At 32.9% G+C, this 22,932-nt stretch overlaps 1 protein-coding gene across 1 annotated transcript; it reads left to right on the top strand.

Moving 5' to 3' along the window:
* Window positions 1-495: 495 nt before the first annotated feature.
* On the top strand, window positions 496-22,932 carry LOC132743189 (transcription initiation factor TFIID subunit 5-like; the record flags this gene model as incomplete). The annotated part of the gene is given in 11 exon segments (XM_060731718.1): window positions 496-587; window positions 2,378-2,497; window positions 4,184-4,329; window positions 5,742-5,879; window positions 9,191-9,272; window positions 10,424-10,535; window positions 11,116-11,229; window positions 12,118-12,172; window positions 14,704-14,826; window positions 17,223-17,319; window positions 21,454-22,932. Coding segments are annotated over 11 exon segments (1,197 nt in total), but the record flags the coding sequence as incomplete, so codon positions are not given.

Here is a 22,932-nt window from a genome sequence, read left to right as displayed (position 1 = left end):
CATCGATTGCATCATGCTTACCATATTTGGCAGTAGGGAACAGACGCTACCTCACTTGATACCTGTATACATGCAACTGTAAATATAGTATATATGCATAATTATAGTGTGTTATGTATTTGTGTTATTATTGTATATTTGCATAAATATTGTGTATTATGTATTTGTGTAATTATTGTACATTTGCATAAATATAACAAGTATTATCTATTTGTGTAATTATTGTATATTTGTGTAATTATTGTGTATTATTTATTTGTGTAAATATTGTATATAATTTTATGCATAATTATTGTGTATTATGTTTTTGTGTAAATATTGTATATTTGTGTGATCATTGTATATTTGCGTAGTTATTTGATATGTGTTATGATTGTAAATTTTAATAGTTAGTTTTGTATATTTTCATTATTTTTGTATTGTAATTCTTTGAGTGTGATTCTGTGTATTTACTGTGTATTTAGTGTGTAAGAATGTTATTTTGTCTCCCTATAGAAAAAGAAGCAGAAGAAAGACCCACTGATGATGAAGAAAGCAAGAAATGACCCAAATGCTCCTGCATCTACCAGAATACCCATGCCTGAATTGTGAGTATTTAACCCTTGATCTTCTGAGTTTGTGTAATAAATTGGTCCAGATTTACATTTATATAGAGGATATTAAATGAATGTAGTTTGATACTAAATTTATTGAACAAGTTGAATAAAATCATATTATGCGAGCCTCTGGCGAGCATAATATTGTTTTATTCAACAAGTTCAATAAATTTAGTATTGAATCTGCACAAATATAATATTCTTTTTATCACATATATAAAATAAGAATAGTAAACTGTTAAAATGAGTAATTTTTCAATGACGCGCCTATAGTGTAACGCTAACATTAGCGCGCTTTAACGCTATGTTTCTATATAGCGCAAATGACGTCACGTCAAAGTGTTATTACACTAGTGTAATATCGTTTTTATCAAATGGCTTAATTACACTCCTGTGCCGCGTTTTATGTGATAAAGTACAGTCCTTTCCAATTTTTTAATGGATTTCCATTTCAAAATACAAAACTTTAGATACCTACTGTATAAAACCTGGTCAGAATGACACTGTCATAGTTATAGGTCATTGACCAAGACTGCAACTTTAACCACTCTAGTTGTAGGTTTTGTAACCAAATTGTCTGGGTTTAAGTGGTAGAGAAAATGTGTTGTGGCTAAGGGGTGACCTTAAAGGATTAAGGCATCAGAATTCTAAAAATGTGTTGTGGATAAGGGGTGACCTTGAAGGATTAAGGCATCAGAATTCTGAAAATGTGTTGTGGCTAAGGGGTGACCATGAAGGATTAAGGCATCAGAATTCTGAAAATGCGTTGTGGCTAAGGGGTGGCCTTGAAGGATTAAGGCATCAGAATTCTGAAAATGTGTTGTGGCTAAGGGGTGACCTTGAAGGATTAAGGCATCAGAATTCTGAAAATGTGTTGTGGCAAAGGGGTGACCTTGAAGGATTAAGGCATTAGAATTCTGAAAACGTGTTGTGGCTGATGGGTTGCATCAGAATTACAACCACTGTTTATCCCTATGTGATCACAAGAGGCGACTAAATGGGTTCGAATTACTAGTCTCTGTATCTCTTTACTCCAGCAGACGAGGTGCTTTTGAACCCTGGTATTGCTTTGAGTTTGTAACACCCAAGGTTAGCCAAAATCATCTTTTCAGACTTTTGGCGCCATAGGACCTAAGTTGTGTTGGTGCGTCGTAAAAAACCAAACAATTTTTAAATGTAAAAAATATGAAATTTAATAACTTTGTTATCTTGGACTTCTACAGTATACTAGAAAAATAGCTCTCCCCTTTATCAAATCTGACTTCTCAATTTTTATTCTGAAATGTCAGATACAATGACAACTTTTTAGGGTATTTTCCTTTCTTTGATGTCTCTGTTTAAACCAGTAGATTTAACCTAGCTCCCCTAGTATATCAGCATTTGTTACTCATATGTTTTATTCCGAAATGCAAGCTCAATAGGAAGAACATCAAATCTATAGTACAGGGGTCACTGGTTTGATCCTTGGGTGGGGGGGGGGGGGTTTAGGCGACGCAATTTTTTGTGACGACTGATCTCTGACTTCAAGTATGTTGGTCATTTGTCTCTCACTACTGATTCAGAAATCATGGAGGATCAATAGCTGTTCACTTGCAGAAAAATTGGTAATTACACATTAATAATTCAGGATTGCTGGTTGGAACAGGAAATCTCCAAGATATGACCAAAATTGTTTTTTTAAATTGGCGTAAAAACCTGACAAACACTAACAAACAAAGAAAAAACTGAAATACAAGACAATGAGATATTAATAAAAATATTTCTTTCTCTGACTTTTACAGGAAGGACTATGATAAAATGGAAAAGATTAATGCATACAGAGAGGCCCTAAAGAGGGTGAAAATAGGACCCAATTCTCCCCCTTCTATATGCTTCTACACATTTCATAATGCTGTACAGGGGTAAGTAAAGTCATTTACATTTGTTAGGTAGGCCATGTGATGCTTTTAATAAAATGTTCCATGACAAACGTTTAGGTTCTTATATTTTTATGATGTTTAATAGCTTAGCAATGGTTTTTGTATGCTTCTTTTTGCTTTTAGGCCAATATAATTATATACTAATGTTTTTCTTTTGTACAGACATATTGAAAGTATTCTTTTTAACAACAGAAACAATAATTTTGGCAGCAGATAATATACACTTTTTAAGAGGTTTGGATGAGAGTAAATTTTGGATCTATTGACATATGACTTTCAATCTTTGCACACTTGTTCACCATCATGCCCCCAATCTGTAGTCAGAAGATGGTAACTCTTTCAAGCATTTTGACGGAATGATGCCCCTTTTTCTATTAGAAATTTATGTTAAATTTTGCATACCACCTCAAATGTTTTCAAATTCTATTGACATATGGCTTTGAAACATTGCACACTTGTTCACCATCATGCTCCCAACCTTAAGACAGGAGTAGGTAACCCTATCAAACATTTTATCAGAAAAACACCCCTTTTTCGACTTTATGTTAAAGTTTGCATACCACCTCAAATATTTTCATATTCTATTACATCTATTCTGGCTTTGAAATGGGTTAAAATTGTATACATTTCTTTGAATGCATTATAGGACTCTCTCCAAGGCCAATAACTAAAACAAGGATTTGAAAAAAACAACCCTTTTTTGAAATATGAAAATTTTACATTACCAAAGCTCTTTTTAACTATCAGGCATGTTGGAAGAATAAGAAAAGCTCAGTTGTACTATGCCCAGGGTCAGTGTCCGCATTGCCTTCACACTTAAGTTTTTGCATGCAAGTTGGCATCTCCAAAACTACTGAAGGAATTGGGTTGAAATTTCACACACTTGTTCCCCATGATTATCTTACATGATGTGCACAGATCTCATAACTCAGAGTTATCTTTTTGCGCTTTTCTAACTGTCATGAACTGATTATAGAAGCGTGTTCTTGTCTTACGGACAGCTCTTGTTTTAATTTAAGATCTATATAGATTATTTGACCATGATTTTACAAATAAATTAGAGGATATTAAATGATATTGAATGAGTGAACCAGTTGAATAAAGTTATAATATACAAGCCTCTGGTGAGCATAATATTGTTTTATTCAACTAGTTCAATAAATTTAGGAATGAACTTACACAAATTTGATTTTCTATTTATCACATGCTTAAAATAAAGGCTGTTTAAAGTGAAAAACAATTCTTATTTTATTGACGCGCTTATAGTGTAACACTAACATTTAGTGTGTCTTAACACTTTGTTTGTATAACGCAAATGACGTCGCATCAAAATAAATGCACGCCCATGTAATACCATTTTTACGGAATCGCAAAATCGGCACAGGTGTCACCATGTGTGATAAAGAGGGGTATCGTTAAATAAAATTTCTTATTTGCGGTATATAATTATAAAAGCTGTAGCTTACCGTGTTTCGGCCTTCTTCAGCGGCACTTATTACACATAGAATTAGAAACAAAACAAAGGATGTGAAGTAACATCACTAAAAGACGCCCTTCATGGCTCTTCTTGGTGTTTGCAGCATTATTCTTTAGTGTTCACACCATTAGGTTATTATATTCTTATGTTCTGAACTCATTTTTCATGTGTATGTTGTATAATTTGTGCAGTTTAACATCCGTTGAAATATCTGAAGACTCCAGTCTGATGTGCACAGGGTTTGGCGATTCAAACATCAAGATCTGGTCACTTACGCCAAATAAACTCCGAAGTATGAAGCAATTAGAGAGTTTGGAAATCATCGATAAGGAAGCAGGTACTTGTTGACGTAACTTCATACAGTCATGTGACTAATTTCATATTTGGCATGAAAGGGTAGGGGGGGTGGGGGGTAGGTGAGTACCGTGTGTGTTATGGGTGGGGGAGAGGAGAGTGTGGTGAGTGTTAGGGGGCTCTGTAGTTAAGGTGTTAAGATCAATGATTTGGAAGCACTTGACAATTACTGATGTGCATTTGAATTCAGCAAGGGACTTTGGATGGTTTTATGTGCGGAAGCTATCCAGCTAGCTTATAGAAAGGTTGATAGTTCTACTCTGGTACAGCTTTGGTCTTAAATAATGGACAGCAAGGCAACTTTTAACAGACATTTATGTTCTATGCAGACTTTTGATTGGTTTGAAATAAATGTCTTATATCTTATATTTTTTTCATTGAAAATAAGGTTTTGTGATAAGCTGTTTAAAAAAAGATTTACATGTCTATCCTTAATTACTAAATAAATGTCTTAAAACTGCTTTCCAGAATGCTTGCAAGTGAAATGAAATTGAAAGTAAATAAAAAACTTAGTAGCCCCATATTGAGACTGTTAGATCTTATTATTTCAGAACTTACAATGTTTTTTAGCTTGATTATCTCAAGAATAGGGAGAGCTGTTGAACACACCTTTGTCACACTCAGGTTGTTTGTGTGTAAGTTGGTATCTCCAAAACTACTGAATTTAATTGGTTGACATTTCACACACTGATAGGCCCTATAACTCTGACGTACATTTTTACAGAGTTATGGTCCTTTTCTTACTGTCATGTACTAAAAATAATCAAGCGCACAGTCTAATGAAAGCTCTTATTATTTATTTAATTTACCAGTGAAATGATACCACATGTAAAACAGATGTTGTTTTGACCCCCAATCACCCCCACCCCATAAAAAAGACCAGAAAAAAAAAACACAAGCTATTTTCCCCTTAGAAACAATCAAAATATTTTTTGAAATTTTGTCTGATTGATTCTACCTTAAGATTCTGCTGTTTTTCTCTGAAGTACTGATTGAAAACCCCTTCTCTGAAGTACTGATTAAAAATCCAAGATAGTTTTCAGTGTGGTTGCAACATAATAAATTTGTTAATGCAGGAAAAATGTCTTTAAATGGATGAAACTCAAAAGTAATTTCCTTCAGTTTGGTCATGTGCTCATTTTCTCAAGTGCTCAATTGTTGAGCCTCTGGTGGTTAAAACTAAACAAAAAAGTCTCGCACTAATTCAAGGTCTATATATACTACATTTTCTTGAGGTTATGCATTTTCATAGTAAAGAGGATTTGATATAGAATGTTGTTAAAACAAAAGTCTTTTTTGCTTAACGTAATAGTTTTTAAAGTGTTTATTTTCATAAGCAGCAGTTTTATGACACAGATTCTAACAAACGTTTTTCCGTTCATTTTCTATTTTCAGATGACGTATTGGAGAGAATGATGGATGAGCGAACATCTGAAGATACAAAACTGTTGGTAGGACACAGCGGGCCGGTTTACAGCACGAGCTTCTCTCCCGATAGAAGCTACCTCACATCCTGTTCCGAAGATGGCACAGGTGAGTGTTTGTGTCGAAGAATAACACTTCCCTGCTTTATAATGAACCTGTAATGTAAGAGGAATGATATAACTTAATTATCCCTTAACTTGATGAATTTGTGTAATGGAATTGACAATTGACCAGCTTTTAAAGTGACAATATGCACATTTTTCGCTTTCAAGTTGAGTTGAATTAGTAATATACTTCAAAAGATTGACTTTTATTATGGTAACTGACCAATAATTGATTATAAAAAGTGTATTATAATACAATATAAAACTATAATACAATATAAAACTTACCTTAATTATAAAAAGACTGCCCCACTCTTTTGAAGAATTGAGCATTACTGGTCCATTCTGAACAGTATTTATATATATAGAAATTTCCTTTGGTCAAGTGAATTATATTTTTGTCATAGTTAAGTATGAAATTGAACACAATTATGGAAAAATGTCAATTTATTTTCAGTTTCTTCTTTTCACTGACTTGTATGGACATAATGTCACTTTAATTTGGAACAGTCCATTCCAAGTTTAAAAAGATTCCTATCTCAGTATTAACATGGAGCTACCAAATGTATAGAGGCTGCCCTAGCTCAATACTGGTGACTAAGGCCTATTGGAGGTCAAGTGTTATGGTAGCTCAATCATGATGGAATTTAGGAGATTATTTGAACTTCCTTTTATTCACCTTGAACTTCCTTAAGTCATTGGCAAGTCATTGTGCAATCATTTTCAAGTGCTGTTAACAGCCCACTAGGGAAATAGCCCATTAGGACAATAGCCCATTAGGGAAATACAGTCAACTATCGTTATCTCGACATCGCTTTTCTTGATATTTCGTTATCTCGATGCAATTTTGAAAGTCCCAATTTTCTTCTTTTTTATCTATATTGAAAATATTTGTTTATCTCGATATTTTTATTTCGATATTTTCAGTATCTCGATGTAAAATTTCAGCCCCAACAGTTATTTTCACACTATTATCCTTTGTTTATCTCGACTAATAGTTTTCTTTCATCTATTCCCTTCAGACTTGTGAAAAACACTAACGATAATTGCTCAATAGAGCGTGTCATAATGATGATTATGTTTGTAACAAGTTTAGCTGTTATTTTAAAAGTTAATAATTAGCGTGTTTATTGACTTATGTTCAAAATGAGTGAATTTTACGTTCTTTATAAATATTCGTAAAACACTGTATCAATTCATTATGACTTTAAATGTAAATGAAAAAGTGAAAGTATAAAAACTCTATCGTTGCAATATTGTATCACAACATCACCTCCAAATCAATCTGCGGTCGAACAATCTCGAGAAGACCCGATAAATTACCCGGGAGGATATCCGGATCAACCACCAATCACTATATTGATGTATTACTAGTAAACCTCACTATGTGTTTTTATCACAGACACCCGTATTTCCGCTGCTTAACATCCGCAAATGTTCCTTTGTTAAATATTGACTAGGCCTATGAAAACAAGACATGGGGGTATCATAATTTATTTGACATAAGGTATGCACATTTTTTTTTTTTTTGTAAAAATCAGTTTCTGCATTATTCAAACCCTAATATGTTTATCTCGACATTTCGTTATCTCGATATTTTTTTGACGGTCCCGATGACTTCGAGATAACGAGAGTCGACTGTAGTCCATTAGGACAATAGCCCACTAGGGAAATAGCCCATTAGGACAAAAGCCCACTAGGGAAATAGTCAATTAGACCAATAGCCCGCTGTGACAATATCCCACTAGGCCAATACCCCACTAGGACAAAAGCTTGCTAGGACAGTAGCGCATTAGGACAATAGTCCAATGGGACAATAGCCCACTGCTAAATTTGGCTGGTGGGGAGGACAACTATTGTCCTAGTGTGCTATTGTCCATCCCTCTCCAGTACTTGTTCATAATGTCGAAACATGAATACTTCTCAAGAATAGGGAGAGCTATTGAACACACATTTGTCACACTCGGGTTGTTTTGTTTGTGTATAAGTTGGTATCTCCAAAACTACTGAAGGTAATGGGTTGAAATTACTAGAACAACTGGAGTATTACAAAGGTGTGTTCAATAGCTCATCCTATTTCTTGAATACTCAAGAAAAGCTCTAGCCAACAATTCTCTTTAAACCACTATGCAATCACCCCTCTTGTTGTAGAAATTAGGCAAAGGAGAACAATATTGAAATACAATTAATAAGAAGGTTATTTATATCTTTGTCCAGTTTGACCCACGTAGAATGTTGATATAGGTATACGAGGGTTGTCCCAATATTCTGTGACAAGATTGCTTAAAAGCTAAATGAAACGGGTACGAATTTGATATTTTAATATGTTATAAACCCATATCATTTCAACATTTTCACAAATTTTCAGAGATAAATATCAACAAACAACAAAAATATGCCATAAACACCATGGAAACTAACTGAATCGCGGCGCACGTCCAACGTCAAAGACGGCGTTAAATCTATATAAGGCGCCTTTCTCAAATACTCTCAATGGCTTTCAACGCAATAATGGTACCAATAAATCGTCAGTTTCTGACTTAAATCATGTGGTTGTTAATGTCTGTTGAATGTTTTGATGGCATACATTAATTTTTGCTATACGCGAACTTCCGGTCTCGTTACTCCTGTTTTTAGCTGTAGGAAAAAGGCGACGAAGATCGGCCTTCCTATCCGTGTTATCCTTATTTTCGCTTTTTGTAGAGCAAAACTCTAGTTTCGTTCATGCCTTTTGTACACAATTGCTTAGAATATGTTGCTAAACTGTTATATTTGGTATATTTGTTGAAAATCGTTACATGTGTTTTCTCGCAATAGTCATGAAACCTGAGTGACATGTTCACTGCGCCGCAAATTCTTCGAACGTCGCCATTTTAACTTTCCCATTTTATATGAGATATTTTCATTTATTCGTATCTTTTTCGTTTTTTAAGTTATTTAACTAAAATTTTCAGAGATGATTTAAACATAGCAGCAGAGGAAGTCAACGTGACATTGTGCAGACACATCATCAGATATTTGAAATATATGTAATTAATTTCAGCCTATTCATAACAAAATGTAAATTATTTGACGTGCGCCGACAACTCAAACCAATGTCGTTAATACTGAAAATTTCTAAGTAACTAAGGTAAATTTTTTGTAAATGATTTGTTGTAATGTTAAATAATAAACTTAACGGTTATATGTATGAATTATTTTCTATTGGCGTTAAAAATGAACCGGCTATAAAATTTGTCACGGACTTTTGGGACAACCCTCGTATTTATATCTGATGGAATCTTGTTTGACTTACATGACTTTCATGTATTTCAGTACGGTTATGGAGCCTTCAGACGTGGACAAATTTAGTGTCATACAAAGGTCACAACGCGCCAGTTTGGGATGTGAAATTCAGGTGAATATCTTATTTTTAGCTGAAATTTCTAAATGATTTTGTGCCATGTAAACCATGTTTTTTTTTCGAACAATGACTTTGTCATATTAACAGTGACTTTTTGTCATGTTATCGATGCCCATAGAATGATAATTTATATACTAAAAAAAATGAATGTGTGTCATGTTAACAATGATTCAAGGCCATATAAACAATGATTTTATGTCATATACATGTAGATAATGATTTTAGGCCATATGACCGCCTCTGTGGTCGAGGGGTTAGAGTCGATGACTTCTAATCTAGTTACCTCTCTGGCGTGGGTTCGATCCCCGGGAGATGTTTTGGTAGTTTAGCGCGGAGGAAGGTAGTCTAGTACTAGTGTAACTCTCCAGGAACGATGGTTAGGAAACTACCCGCCTATATGACTGAAATACTGTTGGGAAACAGCGTAAAATGAAACAAACAAAAATCTTAGGCCATATAAACAATGATTTTATGCCATATAAACAATGATTTTATGCCATATAGATAATGATTTAAGGCCATATGAACAATGATCACGTAAACTGATTTTAGGCTTAATAGAATCTAATATGATATCAGGCCATATCAACAATGATCTTGGGCCATAAAATCATTAATCTTAGTTAGGGATTGTAACCAAAAATCCCAGAACTCGTGCCATATAAACAATGATCTTAGGCCTTAGAAACAAAGACAGCATAACAGCCCTTTTTAAACATTATCCAGGCTTTGGTTTTAATATCAAGCTCTGAGAATAGTCAAGCATGCTGTCCTTCTGACAGCTCTTGTTATAGAAAGCACTTTTCTTTTTCAATAATAGAATAAAAAGGTTGTGGCCCAGAGTACAGTTTCAGGAAAATAAAGTTAAACTCAAACCCTTGATGCAAGGGTATGAAGCACTCATCTATTTCGAAAATACATTGTATTGAAATAATTCTCCTCAATACAGTAAAGCACTAAAAAATCTTTTTAAGAAAGCATCCATAAACAAAATAAATTTAATCACACATATGAAAAACAGTGATCAGAAAAAGTTGTACCCAAACAGTCCTTGAAAACTTAGCTGGATATATTGGGAAATTTCAGTTTATTTAAAAAAAAATTGTTATTTTTAAGTCGTCATAAATTTGATTTTATTATTTCAGTCCACATGGTCATTATTTTGTATCAGGTGGAAATGACAGGGTTGCTAGACTTTGGACAACAGATCACTACCAGCCTATCCGAATATTTGGGGGACATTTTTCAGATGTTGACGTGAGTTTGTTACAAAATACACATACATTCATTTTGAAATATGTACATACAAATTTTGTACCAGCTCTGTAATTATTTACACTATTAATCAGTAATTTATTTGGCGGTGTTAATCATTGGTTAACACATCAGACTAGTTTGTCTGTAAGTTAATAGCTGTCTACATAATTGAAATGAATCCGATATAAACTAAATCAGTGATTCATTGCAAGGTTTTTCACATACATTGCCTCAAATTCTAAGCTTTCTGAAACTAATATTGTGTAGAGGTCAAGGCCATTCTGCAAGGACAAAGGTATAAACAGGTTTGATTGATTTAATGTTTTACTGTCTGCTTTTAGAAAGTGATGTCAGGGACTTTAGAATCTTTCATGTGAGGCAGATATCCTATAATCCAGCTATCTTACTTTTACTTAGGTTCCCATTTGTGCCTTATGCACAGAGGGGCACCTGATGTTTTCCTCCAGCAGTATAGCTGGAAAGTCACCATTGACTGTTTAGGTGTGACATTAACAAACGCAAAAACGAAAAAAAAAACAACAGATGGTGATAGTCATCTTCTGAATCATTTACATTACAGAGTGTGCAATTTCATCCCAATGGTAATTATGTTGCCACAGGGTCCAGCGACAGAACTGTAAGGATATTTGACGTCCTGAATGGGTCTTGTGTAAGAACACTTACTGGACATAAGGTATTGATTAACAGTGCTTGTGTATTATAGCTTAGTCTTTATTGTCTAGTTTGACTTTGATTTAATTCATAATTTCTCTAACTTTGGATAAGTATCTTCAGAAAAACCATTTGACACACATATTATCTGATATTTTCAGACTTCTGTACATTTTGGTACATTCAGGGTTCTGTGTCTTTTAATATTTCAGGGTACTGTAGAGTTTGACATTTTAAGGGTACTGTACATTTAGATAAATTCAGTGTTCTGTACAGTTTGATATTTTCAGGTTACTTACATTTAGATAAATTTAGGGAACTGTACATTTAGATACATTCAGGGTACTGTACAGTTTGCTAAATTTGAGGGAACTGTATATTTGGAGGGTACTGTACATTATGATATATTCAGGATACTGTACATTTTTATAAATTTAGGGAACTGTACATTAAGAAAGATTCAGGGTACTGTAGTTTTTGGTAAAACCAGGTTATTGTGAATTTTGATAGTTAGATTGCATTTTAATTTAAACTACAGGTAGAGTAGGACTAAGAGAAACCACACGTCACCACCTTATAGGTTAAAATTATTTATAAAAGTCTACTATAGTTTCAATCATTACAATGATCTTCATCAGGACCTTTTAATTTGGTATATTTAGGGTAGTGTACATTTTGATATTTAAGGAGTAGTGCACATTTTGATATATTTAGAGGTAGTGTACATTTAGATATTTTCAGGGTACGTACATTTTGATAACACAAAGTGCTGTACATTTTGATTCATTTTCCAACATTGTGCGTTGCACTATATCACAGTGTTTTTAGATAAATTGAGTACCTGTATGTACTTCAATCTAATGCAATTCAATCTAATAAAATTTTGATATACTATGTTAATGCATTTCAGGGGGCAGTGCATAGCCTTTGTTTCTCACCAGATGGCAAATACTTGGCATCGTCAGGTAATTATAAAAATCTTTTATATATCATATTCTAACATTGGCATCGTCAGGTAATTATAAAAATCTTTTATATATCATATTCTAACATTGGCATCGTCAGGTAATTATAAAAATCTTTTATATATCATATTCTAACATTGGCATCGTCAGGTAATTTTAAAAATCTTTTATATATCATATTCTAACATTGGCATCGTCAGGTAATTATAAAAATCTTTTATATATCATATTCTAACATTGGCATCGTCAGGTAATTATAAAAATCTTTTATATATCATATTCTAACATTGGCATCGTCGGGTAATTATAAAAATCTTTTATATATCATATTCTAACATTGGCATCGTCAGGTAATTATAAAAATCTTTTATATATCATAATCTAACATTGGCATCGTCAGGTAATTATAAAAATCTTTTATATATCATATTCTAACATTGGCATCGTCAGGTAATTATAAAAATCTTTTATATATCATAATCTAACATTGGCATCGTCAGGTAATTATAAAAATCTTTTATATATCATATTCTAACATTGGCATCGTCAGGTAATTATAAAAATCTTTTATATATCATATTCTAACATTGGCATCGTCAGGTAATTATAAAAATCTTTTATATATCATATTCTAACATTGGCATCGTCAGGTAATTATAAAAATCTTTTATATATCATATTCTAACATTGGCATCGTCAGGTAATTATAAAAATCTTTTATATATCATATTCTAACATTGGCATCGTCAGGTAATTATAAAAATCTTTTATATATCATATTCTAACATGACTTGCATTTTTCCCTATTGATAATAGAAAGACCGAAAGTGTGTGTCATTAAGCATTAAAATCACTGTTTGACATTCTATATCTAGACATGTGATGTAACAATTAAAAATACAACACGCTGAAAATAAGTAAGGAAACAAATCAGGCGCAATTAAGTTGATAACAGATACAGCACCATTTATTTGTTGATGTTGTGTTAGAATCGAAATAGTATGTCCCAATCAGTGATTTTATCGCTTTATCAGGCTACATCCTCGTGATATAATTCGTCCCATCCAACTCTAACATTGATTTTATTTAGCGATTAAGTCATTGTTTGGGATATTGTTATTATTATTTCTTAATTATGAGTATAAAGTGTGCTCAGATTTTTTCTTCTTCATTTTTATAGACTCTTTAATAGTAAGAAGACTCTGCTAAGGTTTTTTGACATGACAGGACTTGAAATAATTTTTTTCGAGATGTTTCAGTTGATGTAGGTCTTGACTAATAATGTTCATGATTTTCCATTTTTCCAGGATGATTATACTAATTATAAAGAATGACCTAAAATTTAAAAGCCTTGCAACGTTTTTCATGCAAATTGAGCTGAGACTAGCAGAAAGTACGATTTTCTTCTTATTTCCGAGTATATTTCTTAATTATCTTTTGCATATCTTTCTGATTTAAGTGCCCCAGCTCAACTATGAAAGAAATTCAAATTTAGTGTTTTTAGGCATCAGTGGAGTCCCTTTAAGGACTAACTTACACATCCAATGTAGGCACTAACAAAGTTTGCACTCTTACCCTATGCTACGACCGGATGTAAACAATACGTTCGCACAGGGCATGCGCGGTGGTTAAATCCCACCCATTTTATTCGATTAGATTCTAGAACAACCTCTACTTTCGGTTTCAATTTTGCTGACAAGGAACAGTTTGAGTCAACGTAAGTGTTAATTTTAATTGCAATGTCCAAAACTTTGCACTACACGGCGTAATTTTCATTACATATCCGGTATTATCACCGTCATGGTAGTTTTTATTCCACTCGGTCAAAATGACGGTACACATTTACATGTAAACAAACAGATTTAACTTCTTAGACAATTTAAATAAGGAATGGACACACGGTAAACTCTGTTGCAACGTAAAGTATATTCATAAATCTGTTTGAGAAAAATTGTCTCCGTGTTCAAATAAATTTCAAAAATGGGAAAAAAAGCAGTCTTTTACCGATACCCTGCAACAGAACCTTATTATTCTGACGAATTAAATTGACTTTATTGATCGATTTTCATTATATTTATTTTGCAATACCTATCATTCAATATGCAATCAAACAAAACCAAGTTTTCATACATTCAAGGAAATTGTAAGTTAGGACGAGCTTTCAAAACGAACAGGTAGCAATTTCCAACACGCTTACCGAAACTCCAACATGGCGGCTCATTTGCATAATTTATTCATAAACGCAGGAGCATAGAACTTTGTTAGTGGTAGGGCCAAAATATGGTGTCACACAAGACTATAGATTTTGAAAAGTGAGAGTAGCAGGAATTTTCTAGACATTTATAGAGATAGGCTGCTCCAAATTCAAAGCTTAATATATAACTGTTACCTGGCCTTCAGGGTAGGACATAGAAGAAAACCCACATAAAACCCATCTAGTTACACTTAAAAAACAATGAAAATACAATTTGAACCTATTAAAGTCGAAGTGTAAATTCAAGTCTATGTTACATGTGTTTTATTTGTTTTAGGCTTAGATGGAAATATTTGCTTGTGGGATGTGTCGAATGGCAATATGTTGGCACAGATGAGGGACCATACAAGTACTGTTTACTCACTTAGCTTTAGTCGTTGTGGAGCTGTCCTGGCTTCAGGTATATCTTGTCTTTTAATATAATAAGACTTTTCCCTGGAATACTCTTCTTTCTTTATGTGTTTAGCCTGGTTCAAAGGTACATCCCATCTTTATCATGTATTTAGACATTTTTTCACAGGTAAATTGTTTATTTATCAGGAATTTAAACTCTAGAATTTATCTTGACTTTGGGGTATTTCCCAGATATATTCTGTCCTTGTCATGTATTTAGATTGCTTCGCAGGTGAATCTGGCGTCATCATGTATTTAGATTCTTTCCCAGGAATAGCTTGTCTTTTTCATGTCTTTATACTGGTGTCTTGGCTAACCTCATCTTTTCAGCATATGAGCCGCGCCATGACAAAACCAACATAATGGGTTTGCGACCAGCATGGATCCAAACCAGCCTAGGCATTTGCACAGTCTGATTAGGATCCATGCTGTTCGCTTACAAACTCTATAACAAGTAGAGAAACTAATAGGGAATAGCATGGATCCTGATTAGACTGCACGGATGCACAGGCTGGTCTGGATCCATGCTGGACACTAACGAATTATGTTGGTTTTGTCATGGCGCGGCTCATATATTGATTTTCGGTTGCACCAACACGGTAGAGGTCATATTTTTCAGCTCAAGTGCCCCTTCACACATTATTTCAGGCACAAAATGCACTTGAATAGAACCACTGACATTTTGTAATCTAGCTAGATAGCTTCTTCACATGTTAGAATACAAAATCCCTAGTGGGATTCGAACCATCAGCAGTGATGGAACAAGTGGTTTTAAGTTGATGACCTTCAACATTGCTGCCCAATAAAATTCATGGAGGGTTGGCTGCTCTCCTCAGGTGTCTGCTTGTGCCATTAAAGCTTGGAAGTTGCTATAATCAGATTGAAATGTGGGTCAAATTTAGGGGATCAAGATCAGTATGTTGATCAGCTATAAAAAGCCCATATCATCATCACCTAAGTGCACTAAAGATAGGATATGGAATGAGTGTACGTTCAATACTGAATTTATTGCATAAGTTAAATAAAAATTATTTTATGCGAGCCTCTGGCAAGCATGATATTATTTTATTCAACAAGTTCAATAAATTAAGTAATAAACTTACATGAATTTAATATTCTTTTTATCACGTGCCCAAAATAAAGACCGTTTAAAGTGAAAAAAGAGTCATTTTTCATTGACGCACCTATAGTATAACGCTAACATTTAGCGTGTCTTTACACTTTGTTTATATAATGCTAATGACGTCACGTCAAAATATATGCACGGCTGTGCAATACCATTTGTATGTAGTCGCAAAATCGGCACGGGTATGGGATAAATGATATTACTAGTAAACTGTTACTGCTCTAAAGTAAGGATATCTTGTTAAATAACTACAGATGTATTGTATAATGTCATAAACAAGTCCACTTTTATTAAGATGATGTTGAATAGTAAATTTACGGGGGGATAAGCAATGGAGAATAAACACCTGGCCCTGCTTTCACTAAGAAAAGATCAGGATGTCCATCAAATGATCCTGACTTAATCTTCATTGTTTTATAAAACTAAAATTGATTTATTTTGCTAGAAATTAAGGGTACATATTTAAAGCATAACAAAATGGCTGATTTGCAAAGAAACCAACCTATTTTGGGATAAAATCAACAAATAACAAAACAAATACATAACTATTCGGATCAAAATAAGGATCAGTTTTAGGATCAAGATCAATATTTGGATCAACTGTAAATTGCCTGTATTTTGCAAAAATAACAATAGATTTATCCTAAAATTTCATAAACACGCTATGTCAACTCCATATTTATCAAGTCAATGTTAAATATTTAATCTATGAGGGTAAACAATTGAGAATTTTTGAGTTTTTAAATTTGATCCTGATTCTTAAATCTTCTTGAACTCAGGGCCTGAGGTCTCCCTCCACCAGTAATTTAGCTGGAATGTCACCATATAACTTCAGCTGTTTAGCTGTGTTGGTGTAAATAAAAAAAAAAGGATATTCAAGTTTCTTCTATTAATACATAATTTATTTTCATCAAGTGGTATGAAAATAAATATTTCATGAGTGACGATAGCCATGAGTGAAATATGATAATTTTCATGCCACAAGATGAAAATAAATCATTTATTTGTAGAAAAAACTTGAATTTCTGTTCATTATTACAATTGAAAGAATTGTCTTTAAATTTTTGTCTACTGGCAGAATTTAAAAGAAAGTAGTCCGGCAAGACACCAGTGAAAATACGGTAAATATGTTTCACTGTTACAGTAGTGAAAAATAAATTTTTACAGTGAAAATACGGAAAATGAAAATTAGCATTTTATTTCATCAATATTCGTCAATATTTCATTAAAAAGTATATAATAAATGATAATAATGTACTCATCTTCTTATCATACAGGAGGATTAGATAACTGTGTCAAGCTGTGGGATGTTACAAAAGTCATCAAAGAAATGGATAAAGACATGGACGCTAGTATACCAAGTTCCCTCTCTGTGTAAGTATAAAATATGGAAACTTTCATATTGCTCCGCCTCTTCAAAATAGTACAAAGCATTTAATAACCTGTGTTTGTCTAATTACCTCAAAGGACACTTGAAATACCCCCCAGACACTTGAATTACCCCCAAGACACTTGAAGACTACCTCTAGGGATTTTTTGATAATGCTCTTCTGGAAAGAATAATAAAAATCTTAAGGTTGCAAAAATGACATATTTTCGTTAGGTTAGAAATTCTAAAGAAATAAAGAAAAATATGGATGGGACACACTTTATGGGTCTAAAGACAGTCTTAGGGTAAAAAAGTAAACCTGACAACATATGAGTTAACAGAGGTAAAGTTTAAAGGCCCAACTGGACTATAAAAGCCAGCAGATGGCGCTAGGGCAGGTTTCTTATGAATTTTATGCATGCTTCACTTCAGGGACCCTTTTTCAAAGATTTAAGATTAATTACCAAATGCATTTAAACAACACTTGGCATGTATGTAGGCATAGATATTCTTGATATAGATTGACCAAAATTATTCAAAATAAAACTTTGTTAAGTGTGTTTCTGGAAAAAAATACTGGCTGTCAAATTTGAAATTTGAATTTCCATGGGAGGAGCCAACTGATCATTACAGGTCATGAACCTTCAGTAGTAAACAGATGCACGTGGCAGTGTTTATTTCAGTGAGAGAGATTTGTAGCAGACGATATATATTTCAGGGAGGGAGATTTTCAGCAGACGACGCATTCGAATGCTGAATACATGATAAGAAAAAACAATAACTTTTACTGATCTTACTTTATCAAAAAGTATTTATATCCAACAAATTTACAATAATCCATTAATCTATGATTTTTTTAAATTTCAAAGTACTGATTAAACTTGTATTTAAATGGTTTAAACTTCATGAAAACAGTAAAAGTAACTTCCAGGTATATTTCATTTACACTATATTTTGTTGTAAGTATCTTGTAGCCAAAATTACATTTCACAAATGTTTATCATTTGTATAAATTTTTTATATATTAATAGTTTAAAAATATTTTAAATTCCTGTCAAGATCATTTTTAGCAGTTTTTCTTAAAAGAAATGTCCCATGTAAGGCACATCCCTTGGATTTGGATATAGTTGTCTGACTTGATGAAAAAAAAACTGACTTCAAAAATAATATCTGGACAAGATGGCTTGATAATGTCTTTTAATTAATCTGATTAATCTGTGAGTTATATAAAACATCCATTAAACCTCTCCTGTGTAAAATCAGCTGTTTTGTTTATATTCTCTCTGTAGGTTAACACTGCATTCTATTTTTAGCTCATGGTTTATAACATGGTTTATAACAGACAGTTTTACATCACTGATTAGTCACACCCACAAATACTCGCTGCCGCGGCAGCGAATGTTGCCCCTTTAAAGGCCCAACTGGACTATAAAAGCCAGCAGATGGCGCTAGGGCAGGTTTCTTATTAATTTTATGCATGCTTCACTTCAGGGACCCTTTTTCAAAGATTTAAGATTAATTACCAAATGCATTAAAATAACACTTGGCATGTTTGTAGGCATAGATATTTTTGATAAAGATTGACCAAAATTATTCAAAATATAACTTTGTAAAGTGTATTTCTGGAAAAAAATACTGGCTGTCAAATTTGAAATTTGAATTTCCCTGGGAGGAGCCATGTGATCATTACAGGTCATGAACCTTCAGTAGTAAACAGAAGCACGTGGCAGTGTTTATTTCAGGGAGAGAGATTTGTAGCAGACGATGAGGGAGATTTTCAGCAGACGACGCATTTCAATGCTGAATAAAACAATAACTTTTACTGACTTGCTTTATCAAATCCAACAAATTTACAATAATCCATTAATCTATGATTTTTTCTTTTAAATTTCAAAGTACTGATTTAACTTGTATTTGAATGGTTTAAACTTCATGAAAACAGTAAAAGTAACTTCCAGGTATATTTCATTTACACTATATTTTGTTGTAAATATCTTGTAGTCAAAAATTACATTTCACAAATGTTAATCAAACTGAATGTTGCATATGCATAAAATTTTATTCATTAACAGTTTAAAAATATTTTAAATTCCTGTCAAAAACATTTTTAGCAGGTTGTTCCTAAAAGAAATGCCCCATGTATTAGGCACATCTTTTGGATTTTGATATAATTGTCTGACTTGATGAAAGACACATACAGCATTCCAGTGAAAAAAATAAAAACAACTGACTTCAAAAATAATATCTGTTGTCAGTTTGAAGTCAGTCTGAAGTCAGTTGTTTTTATTTTTCACTGGAATGCTGTATGTGTCTTTCATCAAGTCAGACAATTATATCAAAATCCAAAAGATGTGCCTAATACATGGGGCATTTCTTTTAGGAACAACCTGCTAAAAATGTTTTTGACAGGAATTTAAAATATTTTTAAACTGTTAATGAATAAAATTTTATGCATATGCAACATTCAGTTTGATTAACATTTGTGAAATGTAATTTTTGACTACAAGATATTTACAACAAAATATAGTGTAAATGAAATATACCTGGAAGTTACTTTTACTGTTTTCATGAAGTTTAAACCATTCAAATACAAGTTAAATCAGTACTTTGAAATTTAAAAGAAAAATCATAGATTAATGGATTATTGTAAATTTGTTGGATTTGATAAAGCAAGTCAGTAAAAGTTATTGTTTTATTCAGCATTGAAATGCGTCGTCTGCTGAAAATCTCCCTCATCGTCTGCTACAAATCTCTCTCCCTGAAATAAACACTGCCACGTGCTTCTGTTTACTACTGAAGGTTCATGACCTGTAATGATCACATGGCTCCTCCCAGGGAAATTCAAATTTCAAATTTGACAGCCAGTATTTTTTTCCAGAAATACACTTTACAAAGTTATATTTTGAATAATTTTGGTCAATCTTTATCAAAAATATCTATGCCTACAAACATGCCAAGTGTTATTTTAATGCATTTGGTAATTAATCTTAAATCTTTGAAAAAGGGTCCCTGAAGTGAAGCATGCATAAAATTAATAAGAAACCTGCCCTAGCGCCATCTGCTGGCTTTTATAGTCCAGTTGGGCCTTTAAGCTCCTTTTACCGGACTTCTTCTAGACTCAGTTGTATAATGATTTTTCATCTTTCAAAGTTATAAAACAGTTGATTTTAACACCTTTAAGAAGCATCAACAGATAAATGATTGAATTTTCATGTAAAGACACTTGTCCAGGCGAGCTTGTCATATGATTCACCCGATACTATGCATTTAGGGAGTTTAATTTAAGTTGAATAATGTCATCTGGTTTATGGAATACAGAGGATCTAGATTACAGACTTAATTTTTTATAAACAATGTATTGTAAATTATGAACAAAACAAGACTTTGAAAATCTTTCTGTTTGGATAATGGAGTGTCATGATGATTGAGTTTCTACAATGCATCAATCGGAGGTCTAAATTTTAAGCTTTGGAGGATAATGTATTTTGCTTGAATTATGAACCTGTTTATCATTTCTGTCCTGGAATTGTTAAAACATGATTATCATTTACATCCTGCAAGTATAAATACTTGTTTATCATTTCTGTCCTGGAAGTATACATGTATATACTTGTTTATCATGTCTATCCTGGAAGTTTAAATACTTGTTAATCATTAATGTCCTAGAAGTTTAAATACTTGTTTATCATTTCTGTCATGGAAGTATAAATACTTGTTTATCATGTCTGACCTGGAAGTAATAATACTTGTTTATCATTTCACTCGTTGAAGTATAAATACTTGTTTATCATTTCTATCCTTGAAGTATAAATACTTGTATATAATTTCTGTCCTGGAAGTATAAATACTTGTTTATCATTTCTGTTCTTGAAGTATAAATACTTGTTTATCATTTCTGTCCCTGCAATGCAAAATTTAAAACTTGTTCATCCTTTCTATCCTGGAAGTTTTATCATCTATATAATTTTTATCCTGAAAGTATAAAATTGCTTTTCAATTCTATATAATTCTATTTTTTTGAAGTATAGAAAAAAAGTATAGTAACTTAAAACCCATCAAAACGAAAGAAAAAAACCCGAGCATTTCTTGCAGAAATCTGTGTCATATCCATTTTTATTACGATTTTTTTTTATTTTTAGTAACGAGAGTCCGAATCTTCTGATTGGCTCATTTGCCACAAAGGCCACGCCTGTATTATCTATACACTTCACGAGGAAGAATCTTCTCCTAGCTGCAGGACCAATGAAAGTATCATGAAGGGAATGCAAGTCAACAGGTGATAGTGCCTAGAAAAGACTAGTACATAACTATATTTTTGGGGTATCTATTCTGAAAAAAAAATGATGGAGTAAAAACCCATGTGAAAATGATAAGAAAAAGTTTGGCATATGGAAAGTGTTACTATGAATACTTGTAAACATGTAGGAGTTGAATGTGATGTATTGAGAAAAATATATTTGTGAAGGAAATTGTTACACATTTGCAGCACCATGGATAACGACAGATATAATTGTAAAGTGTTTCTTATTTGTAGTACCAGGGATAAAGACAGATATATTTGTAAAGGAAATTGTTACACATATGCAGCGCTTGGATAATGACTGACATACTTGTGAAATGTTAAACATTTGTGGTACCAGGGATAGAGACAGATATATTTGTAAAGGACAATTGTTACACATATGCAGCGCAGTGGTTAATGACTGATATATTTGTAAGAGAAATTGTTACATAAAGATATACATTTTGTATTTGTAAAGGAAAATGTTACACATATGCAGCACAAGGGATATAGACTGACATATTTGTGAAGTGTTAAACGTTTGTGGCACCAGGGATAGAGACAGATACATTTGTAAAGGAAATTGTTACAGATATGCAGCGCGGTGGTTAATGACTGATATATTTGTAAAGGAAATTGTTACACATATGCAGCGCGGTGGTTAATGACAGATATATTTGTAAGGGAAATTGTTACATAATGATATACATTTTGTATTTGTAAAGGAAAATGTTACACATATGCAGCACAAGGGATATAGACAGGTTTACTTGTGGAATACCTATTTCGCTATGTTTGTGATTGGCTCATTGTATATACATATGAAAGTTGACAAGATAAAATATTCCAACACTATAGATAATATTTATACATGCCATAATTCCCAGATGTCATTCTGGAACACTTGTCTCATTTGTTTTTCAATCATTAAGGATAACCCCTTCCCTTCGTAAAAACACCGCCCCTCCCTTTTTAGCTCACCTGAGCTAGCTCAGGGTGAGCTAAAAGGACCATTGAATGTATGTCGTCCTTATTTGTTTGTTAACACTCTAGTTGTCATATTTTTGACTCAATTATCATCAAACTTTGTAAGGATGCTTGCCTAGGTAATTGCTCGAATGAGTTTAAACGTAGGTCATCTGGGATGAAAAACTAGGTCACAGGAGCAAAAAATAGAAAAATCTTGTTAACACATTAGTGGGTACTGTTTTGATCCAAATATCCTTGAAATTGGTCTTCAAGCTTGTTTTGATGATTTCTAGGTCATGTATGAATATGGGTCACCTTGGGTCAAAAATTAACACTGTAGTTGTCACATTTTTTAACCAGGTTTTCA

The sequence above is a fragment of the Ruditapes philippinarum genome, unplaced genomic scaffold (genome assembly GCF_026571515.1).
Source record: "Ruditapes philippinarum isolate M1 unplaced genomic scaffold, ASM2657151v2 ctg1217_1_1_1_1, whole genome shotgun sequence".
Taxonomy (NCBI): domain Eukaryota; kingdom Metazoa; phylum Mollusca; class Bivalvia; order Venerida; family Veneridae; genus Ruditapes; species Ruditapes philippinarum.
This window is presented reverse-complemented; position numbering and strand designations above follow the sequence as displayed.